The 9,723-nt window shown below is 44.0% G+C and overlaps 1 protein-coding gene across 3 annotated transcripts; it reads right to left on the reverse strand.

Moving 5' to 3' along the window:
* Positions 1-243: 243 nt before the first annotated feature.
* LOC104453869 (phosphatidylinositol 4-kinase gamma 7) lies at positions 244-3,674 on the reverse strand. 3 transcript variants are annotated; one of them, XM_010068498.3, is made up of 2 exons: positions 3,195-3,674; positions 244-2,716 (listed from the first exon to the last, which is right to left on the reverse strand). In XM_010068498.3, the coding sequence occupies exon 2, from the start codon at positions 2,421-2,423 to the stop codon at positions 507-509; it is 1,917 nt and encodes a 638-aa protein (XP_010066800.1). In that variant the 5' UTR covers positions 2,424-2,716; positions 3,195-3,674; the 3' UTR covers positions 244-506. The 3 variants fall into 3 exon arrangements, with proteins under 3 accessions (XP_010066800.1, XP_010066802.1, XP_039172592.1); XM_010068500.3 differs by having other exon boundaries at positions 3,047-3,674; XM_039316658.1 differs by having other exon boundaries at positions 2,985-3,674.
* Positions 3,675-9,723: the final 6,049 nt, after the last annotated feature.

Consider the following 9,723-nt stretch of genomic DNA (forward strand, 5'->3'; position numbering starts at 1 on the left):
GCTTATTCACAAGAACCACTCCTAGAAACAAAAACCAAAAATTGTTTCGCACCGCAATAGTATTCAAAAAAGGAAATCCGAAGGGACAATTGAAATCCAATCCCAACACCACCATCAGTGTGAAATTTTACCTATCAACCTGAAACTTGATAAAGCTCGAAGATAATCGAAAGATGACCTCATATTAGCCAACATTCAGCGTGTAACTTTTTACACTCAACAGCTCCAGCGAAACAAGATAAATAATAGAGACACGCCCATTAGATTTACATATCATCTTTTTCTTAATTTCATTCCACAAATTATTTATCCAACAAAGTCCATGAGTGAGAGTTAAAAGCAAGAAAACTAATGTAAGAAAGAAAAAAAGGGGAAAAAAAATACAACGATTCTACCCAGCTTGCCATTTAGCCGATGGCAAAATATACAAGTCCTACTAACAACACTCCACTTCCGCAAACCCACTTCCTGGAAAATATTATCTGCATATCACTAACTTATAAGTCTCAAAACTGGCAAGAAGTCCCAAGCCTCAGCCTCTGCCTATGGCCTAAGGTAGCAGACTTCCTGTTCTCAAATGCAGGATCCAGCAGCTCCTGGAACTTCTCCAGAAACAGAAGCCATTCATCCTCACTCATGTCAGCGAGATTCACAAAGCTTACACTTGGAGGAAGCTGCTCATTTGCACTTCTGTGCCCAGATGACGAATTAGCCATGAAGCCATTTTCCTGCATCCTACCAGAATATTTAGGTTGCTTTCGACTCTTCTTACCCAAGACTGTGTTTTTCAAGGACATGGAAAGTTTTGACACTGGGGGAAGCCTCTCAAATGCCTCAACCCCAGCAACATCCTCCCTCTTCTTCTCTTCTTCACATTCACTCTCTTCTTCCTCCTCGCTTGCCTCCTCCAGTCTAGACAGAGGATTCCAGCCATTACTACCTATTCCAAAATCAAAACGTTCTCTATGCATATAATCATCCACGCCTGACTCACTATCCTCACAGTCAATATCAAATAGAAACTCATCCTCTCCCACGTCTGGCTTGGGGGACAAAAGATCCCTCTCAGCTATAGACCTTCTCGCCTCAATGCACACGACCTCCAGTTCACTTGGTTCTTCCTCACCACTGCGAAATTCCCTGCTCATCATTTCACCAATTTCAGCAAGACAGAGGCCATATGCAGCAGCTCTCTTCAGGAAAATGGTGCAGAGGGTCAGCACGCGAAGACAAGCTTCTCGGATCATGGGAAGCTCCTTCTGCAGCATTTTACAATCATCTTTATAGTCCAGCTTTTCTATGTACTCCAATTCATCCTCGGAAAAAGGAATTGAAGCCTGAGGCCAGTGAATCCACTCGAAGTATGGGTCCTCCAAAGTTTCTGGCAAGCAAAGGCCATGATCGATAGGAATTAGTTTCACCTGACCAAAACTTCCCATGCTGTCAAGTTTACTTACTAAAAGGTTTCCAGCATGCCTGTCCGTGTTAAAAATTCTAATGTCTAATATTCCAATTCGATGCACAGCAGAAACAGGAAAGCTTGAGGTCCCATGATCACTGGCATCAAAATCATGTGGTATGAACTGCTGAAGAGATGCGATCTTGCTAACCTTCTTCTTTTTATTTGGCTTGTCAGGATTCACTCCATCATTAATATTGAAGATATGGTGAGTGATCTTCACCAGAGCAGTTGGAGGCACATCAGCAGGAAGTCCAGAGTCTAGAAGATAAGCTGCAACCTCTCTGATCCCTGTTTCTCCAACTCGCACAGATCTTTTTAAGCCCGGTTGTCCTAGAGCTTTGCCAACAAATCCTTTAGGATTATTGGGGGCAAATGGTTCTTCATCAGTCGGCTTTATAATAGCAACAGAATCACCTCTACTATTTCGGAAGTAGTACGCACCCCCAAGACCACCGTGAGCGGGGAGTGGATCAACTCCCATGTTAATCCCCTTCACGATGTCCTCCACCAATTGCTTGAATCTATCATCAAATCGATCTGACCGGCCAAGTATTTCTATCGGACCACTCTTATCTCTATGCTGGATATCCCTCCCAGTTGGTGAAAGACAAGGTGTCGATGAGCTCCTATGAAGAAAATTCCTTGTAAGGAGAAGTGGCGAATCATTTAGGACAGCACTGAGATCATTTTTCAGTACCTTGTCCCCGAAAGACAAACAGCTCTGCTCTATAGGGAAATTAAGAGCGATCTGCAACCGCCTTTTCACAGTGTGGGCATTGTCACTGCGATCCAGCTCCATACCCAGCACACAGCCGGTTTCGGTCTGCACGAAAACCCGTCTCCTCCCAGTAGGTTGCTTCCCCTCATTTCTGTTAGTCCCATGGTACTCCCTGCTAAGTGGGCTCTTGAAAAAAGCCACAGCCATCTGAGTCTGGACAGGGCTGTCCAACTCACGAGACATGAAATGGAGAGGGAGAGCCTGAGCTTCGCAGCCAGCAACAGTGGCGGGCGGCTGAAGAGCAATTCCCTCCCAAGATCGCACCAGACTGCAACGCCGGGGACGAATGGATGCACTGAACCCGACGTGAGTATCATCAATCGGTAAATCCTTTATCAGATCCCATCGGCAACCACTGAAACCACAATCGAGGCAAAAGACATGCCAGCGGAGAGAGATCACAGAGGCTGCTCGATGCTAATTGGCTACATGTGGCGCGCCATCTTGCCAGACCCCATACAGAAAGGGAAGAAGATCTGCATAACAGGAGAGGAACGATTGTCATTCAGATGGAATACGAAGCATTTCGACCCACGTTTATGCGAATCGCCGCCGAGAGTTTCACCCGCCAAGCAATAAAGTGCATGAACGATACACGGATTTCAGACAACACAGCAGCATCAGTTACGCAATCAGTTCACTCTCCAAGTGCAGTAACTGCAACATTTCCTGTCACCAGTTCGTGAATGCAGCAAGCACCAAAATACATCGCAATAAAACCAACGCGTGGAAAAAGAAACGTACGAATTAGGAAAACCAGCAGTCAATAGACACGGCGGCGGGAGCTCGGATTCAGATTTGCTAACCATCTCGCCCTAATAGCGCCGCGGGATTAACTCGAGCACGATCTCGCCGCGGTGCCCCGACATTCCACCGGACCGCCTCCGCGGCTCGCGACGGCGCCGGTGCAGACAACGGACTCAAATCGAAAACTGAGGTCGGCGGGGGACTCACCAGATCATGAGATCCGAATCGCAACCCGGCTCGCGGATAGCTAGCTCCCCGGAACGGGAGAGCTCGGGAGACAAACCCCGGCCTCCTCGAAACGGGATCGGGCCGAGGGCCAGCGCCAGCGGACGGGAAGAACGGGGCAAACGGCTCGCGCGCGGACGAGGAGGAGCAGCGGGCGGGCGGGCGGGCGGGCGACGAGCGGCGGCGGCGGCGGCGGCGGAGGCGGAGGCGGAGGCGGAGGCGGCGGCGGCGGCGGAGCGGCGGGGGATCGCCGGAGCTCCGGCACGGTCGCGTGGAGGATGCGATTCCTTGTCCACGGGGTGCCACCAGAAACCGGGGCAAAACCCTCTCTTGCTCCTCTCTTCTCTCCCTCAGTGTCTTCCTTGTTGTCGTCCTGTTTTCTTCAGCCTTCGCTCTCTCTCACTCAGGTCTGTTGGGAAGCAGGGACCAATGGACACAATAAGACTCAACGCGGCTTCGGCTCACTCTGGTTAAGATTTATCCAACCCTGGTTACGCGCTTGCCACTGTTTCATCCTCCCCTATGTCGCTCTCTTTTTTCTCAGGAGATTCGAAGAGTCTAGAACACGAGATCGGAGCCGCTGGATGGAAGCGGTTAGAAATCTGGGACGTTGGAATTCCTTCTTTTCTTTTTTCTTTTTTCTTTTTTTGGGTTCCGGTTTTTTTGGCCCCGAGTGCTCGGCCCGTTGGAATAAGTTATGGGAGAGTGGGCCGCATCGGGGACTGGTACTGAGTTTGGGAGGGAAAAGGGGACGAAGGGATTGGGGGCGTGACGTGGAGATAAGGGATTGGACCGTGACGGGGCGGGTCGCCGCCTGTGCGGGCAACATGTCCGCCAATGGGACGCTTTTTCCCCGGCAGTTTTTTTTTTGGCCCCCCGGCTTAAATAGGTTCCGCCCGTGCCGAGGGCAGAAGCTCCAGTTTGCGTGATTGCCGCGATGGACGCGCGACGGGTTGAAGTACGCCGTACGGTACTGGTTTCTTAACTCTTGAAAAATAATATGCTCTTTAACCTATAAAAAAAAAGCAAGCAGTTCTAGATTTTCTTTTTCTTTTCTTTCGATCTTCTTCTCTTTTACTTTCTTGGTTTGAGTAATGGAGTCATTACGTCATTTTTCAATCAATTAAGCATAAGCCAACACTAGTGATCGAACCTGATTGAGGATAGATTAAAAATGAGACATGCCTAATTTTAGATTTAGAAGTTCCTGTCAAGGCTCATTGGGGTTTTAAAAAGTGATAATTCTTTATGTAGATAGTAATTGGATACAAGTGATTCTGAGCAAGTCGAGGTCGGGAGGAGAACTATTCGCCTAGACTTGCCCATCTTATCCTTAGGGTAAATCGAACTTAGGTTGGTCTAGGGAGTAGCTTGACCTTTAATCAAATATACCAATAATATCACTTAAAGAAAAATGGATAGGAAGGAAAGAGAAGGGGTGGTTGCCACCACCCCAATCGTTGTCGAGGATTGAAGACTCTTTGCTCAATATCACTCGCCTCCGTGGACGATAAGTTTGCCCAATTTTCCATAGTAGCAAGCAATGGCCACCAAATCCAAGCGTGTTGATAGTCTCCACTACTTCAGCTAGTTGATGTCAAATCTAAGAGGCGAGGGGACCCCTAAAATTTTTACTTAGTTTTTATGGATTTTCTATAAAGTCGACAATCACAGATTAGGTCATATATTAGCTCTGAGCACATTTACCTTAAAATGTTGGTGAAGTCAGTCACATATAATAAAATGAATATGGGGTACAAAGAGATTTATATAAAGCTCTAAGATTATTACACTAGTTTAATGGGGACAATATATACATATTTCAACTTTTATATGACTTGTCATTAATTTATTTTTTGAGTAAGGTTGAATAAATAATATATCGATATGCATTAATTAAGTGACTCTATTAATTAAGAGCTTATGTTTGAGTGTGTACGGTCCGACGCACACAAAATTAGCTAATTTGCTTATAAATCGTCCTTGTAACAATGCACGATTTTTAGATTAACAGACCTTTTCTAGCTTATGCGTATTTTGCCTGGCGATTTCTTAATCAATAAACTGAAAATGACTTTCTCACCAAAACATTAAAATATATATATATATATATATATATATATATATATATATATATATATATATATATATATATATATATATATATACAAGGGACGAGGTAGGTCACGTTGGTGCTAGGTACGTGCAAAGGCGGCAAGATGTGCCGGCACGTGCAACGTGCAGGGCGGTCGGAGCTCACCGGCGTCGAGATATTTTTCGTTCCTCGCGAGGATTAAAAAAAGAATAAAAAAGAAATGGTAAAATCCGTAATTCTCTTTAGTCAACCAAGATGATAACAATCCCGACCTAACCCCAAAAAAAAAAAAAAAGGGTAAAAATTCGAAAACAAAAGACTGCACGTGACGGCGACTCGCGGACTGCTGCTCATATGCGACCTGTCGGTATTATCCTGCCACGTATTTCTGTCGTTATCTGATTTTCGTTTTTTTTGAGGAAAAAAATTGCTCAAGGGGTCACCGTTGGACCCACGCACACGCAGTTTTGCTAATTATAAAATCAAGATTTCCCCGATGATCACCACTCCACACGTGAGAAGGAGGGAGTGGAGGTTTTGAATTTTTATATTTTCGAGAGCTGAGTTGAGAATAATTTAATTTCAAATATGACATTTACGTCCTGCAAAGAAGATAATAACTTGAGAATGAGAGTTATAGTAGGATTAATAGATTCGATTAAAAAAGAAAATATAGTGTAAACCTTTTTTATTTAAAGTACATGACTTTGCGTCTTTTTGAAATACGTGCTTTTTCTAATGATCCTTCAAAGTGTCGATTCTAATTCTCCTTAATCCAAGTACCCAAGGATTCTTACTAGTAATTAATACAATATTTCAAAACTTTTGATTAATTGTCCTTAGATTCTCACAAATCAACTGTCAATGCGTTTAATGATGGGTTTGTTTTGCAAAAAATGAATAATTAAAAAAATGTCTTACTAAAGAAAATCAATTATGTCGATTATAAAATAAACGAGTGAAAAAAATAGACATAAATTATTATCGATAATAAAATATTTTTTTATCAACTAATTATTTTGAATGACATAAATGATTACTTTTAAAAATATTTTCCAAATCATTTATTTTTTAAAGTAACTGAGATAAGAAAATGTTAATTACTTTTTAATAGGCATTTAAATTAAAACAGGGATAAAGACATTGGAATATTAATCAAAGCAAAAAGTTAATTCGGATCCCCAAAAAGGAATTCCGGCAAAAATGAGTCCTAGATCATGTGCCTTTTTTGCTCTAAGTTAATCCTTTCGTTAAAAAAATGTAAATTAAAATGCTAATAAGACGTAAAATTACTATTAATCGACGACATGTCATTGCCAATGTCCCTAAATTGTAACAACGATAGCGGCAACAACAATGAAGGCTTCGCTTCTTAGGCACCAATGAGGGGCATGCATCCCCAGCGGAGCTCAGGCGAATCAAGAAGGGTTATCAATGATACCTTTGTCAGCAAGAGCAAAGACATGCAAAGAGCATCTCGCCAACTATTAAGAGCGTGTTTGGTAACGTTTTTGTTTAAAAATTGTTAAGGAACGAAATAGAAAAAACTATTTCGCTTCGAGGAACAATTTTTTAATAGAAGACGTTTAGGGCGTGCATGGAAACGCTCCAAAGAAACGTTTCTAACACTTCTGTACGGATTTTGTTCGGAAACAAAAAAAAGAAACGAAACGCGTTTGGTTGCGTTTACATTTTTTTGTTTTTCGTTCCGAAACAAAATTGGAGCAAAAAAAGAAACACAAAAAGTTGTTTCTTGTTCCAAAACAATTTTGAAGAAACAGATCTTCTCTCTCTTCTCTTTCTTCTTCTTTTTCCTTTGGCCGGTCATTGGCCTCGGCCATGGTCGCATCGAGGGCCGGCGACGCCGTCGAGGGCGGCGACGCCGCCGAGGGCCGGGCGACGCCCGGGCCTCGGCGACCTCGCCGGCCGCCCGGCCCGAGGCTCGGCCTCGCCGGATCTGGGCGAGCCCGAGCTCGCCTCGCTCGGCCTCGCCGGGCCGGCGAGCCTCGCTATGGCCGGGCGAGGCTCACAGCCCCGTCGGCCGTCAGCCGGAGGCCGGTGACCGAAAAAGAAGAAAAATAAAAAGAAAGGAAAAATGGAAAATAAAATAAAAATATTAAAAAATTTACCAAACGTGTTTCTATTCATTTTTTATTCCCAACAAACGTTACCAAACGCGTTCTTTGTTCAAAAACCGTTCCCCGGAATGAAACACTTTTTTTTTTGTTCCTAAACAAAAAGGAACATAAACATTACCATGTAGCCCCTTAGTAAATTTGTTCCGGAATAAAAATGAACGCAACACGTTTGGTAAATTTGTATTCTTTTTTTGTTTATTTTAAATTTTTAATATGTTTATTTTATTTTTCTTATTTTTCTTTCTTTTTCTTTTTTTCTTATTTTGGCCGGTCGCCGACCTTGGCCATGGTCGTGACGAGGGCGGCGACCTTGCCCGGCTCCTGCCCGCGCCCGGCGAGGCTCGGCTGGCCGGCCACCGCTAGGTCGGCGAGCCTCGCCGATGGTGGGCAAGCTCGGGCTCGCCCGGATCTGGGCAAGCCCGAGCTCACCCACCAAGGCGAGGTCGAGCCTCGCCAGGGGCTGCCGAGGATCGGCAACACTCCAGCGAGGTCGCCGGCCATGGCCAAGGCTGGCAACCGGCCAAAGAAAAAAAAAAAGAAAAGAAGAAAAAAAGAGAAGAAAAGATAGGAGAGAGAAAATTTGTTCTTAAAAATTATTTCGAAACAAGAAACATGTTTTCTTGTTTCTCGTTTTGTTCCAAATGTGTTCACTAAACAAAAAAATAGATTTAGAACAAAAACGCAAACAAACGCGTTTACATTTTTTTTTTTTTTGTTCACTAAAACAAAAACAAAAATTGTTCAAAAATAGAAAAAAGAATGAAAACAAACAGGCCCTAAGTCGAAACAAGCGAGGTCAAAGCCACCTTGGCCTTGCCACATTTGGACCTCTTCACTACAACGGAGAGGGCTGCGAGCCTAGCCGAATTTGCGAGGAGGGTTAGCAGCCCCTCGACGCTTGGCATGGTGAGGGCCGCGACCTTGCTTCAAATCAACAGCTTCGCTACGACGGCGGCGGCGGCGTTGAAGGGGGGGAGGGGGTTGTTGGAAAGACCTGACCCCACTTAACCTAAAGGGAGTTAGAGTGCGTTGATCGGTGGGCTTGACCTTGACGACTCCAACATTTACTTCGATCGGGACTCCTTAAGACACGAAGAGCCCACCTTCGTCAAAGTCAAAAAGAAGACGTCACTTTGGCGGGTCGCATTTCTCGGTTCGACCATAACATCATCTTCGAAGTACTCTTGATTCTCTCCTTTAGTATTTTCAAGTATTTTGTCGAAACCCTCTTTTTGACCCAAACCTAAAAGGCTTATAGGTTTTCTTTTCTTTTTTTCTTTTTGGGAATAAGAAACGGAGAGAATTTTTTTTTTTTTAAAATAGATTCGCCTAATCAGATGAGAAATCAACATACGATAGCTTAGTAACATGCATCAAGAAAAGACATTCAACATTATTGATAATAAGGTGGTCACGTGATAATTTGAGATGGGATCAATAATTTGTGAAGAAAATTTGTGAATGTACTATTCTGTGATTGATACTTGTACTTTTTGGTTGTATGTTCCGTCTACTTTTAAAATATATGCTTTTGCTTCATTTTGAGTTGGTTTTTGTCATTTTTAAAATAATAATTGCATATTTTCTTTTTCATAGATTCTTCATCTATCAATTGACTGACCCCAATGAAAATTTATTTTGGCTTCGTCAGGCAGCCTCCCTCCCCTTCTCTCAAAATCTCCTCATTCTACCACGAACGACCTCCACCATAGCGTCTACATGGAACAGCGATCATCATTGGCGTCGGGATGGCGCCGCCGCCGCCCCTCCGCCATCCTCGGCCTCCCATCCATGCAGCTCTGTCACGGTGGCCTGCCTTCCCTCCGCCGTCCTCGAAAATGCATGCATACTTATCGGGATTAAAAGTGCCAGGAGCGAAACGACTTGGAAAAGACTGATGGGACTATACATGGGAGGTTGAATTCAACAGGATAATGCCAATGTCTCGACATTGTTGCAGTCGAGGAGACGATGATGATTGAAGGAAGAGACAGAGGGTGATGGAGAGAGGTGGGGAAGAATGCAGAGTTTGGAAGGACGTGGGAACTTTCGTGGCCTGTGCCGTGCAGCGATGAGCGAAGGGTGGAGACCAACTTTCAGCACCACATCCTAAGCACCAAATACAAAAACAGCATCTTGAGCAGAAACCAGCAAGGCAGGTTTGGCACAGGTGTTACCGAACCTCAACTAAAATCGGCCAAACTCTTAACAAGTAAATAATAATATAAATAAAAAAATATCGATCAAAGAGATACGTAACATGTCCTTGATCACAGTG

The sequence above is a fragment of the Eucalyptus grandis genome, chromosome 7 (genome assembly GCF_016545825.1).
Source record: "Eucalyptus grandis isolate ANBG69807.140 chromosome 7, ASM1654582v1, whole genome shotgun sequence".
NCBI classification, from domain to species: Eukaryota; Viridiplantae; Streptophyta; class Magnoliopsida; order Myrtales; family Myrtaceae; genus Eucalyptus; species Eucalyptus grandis.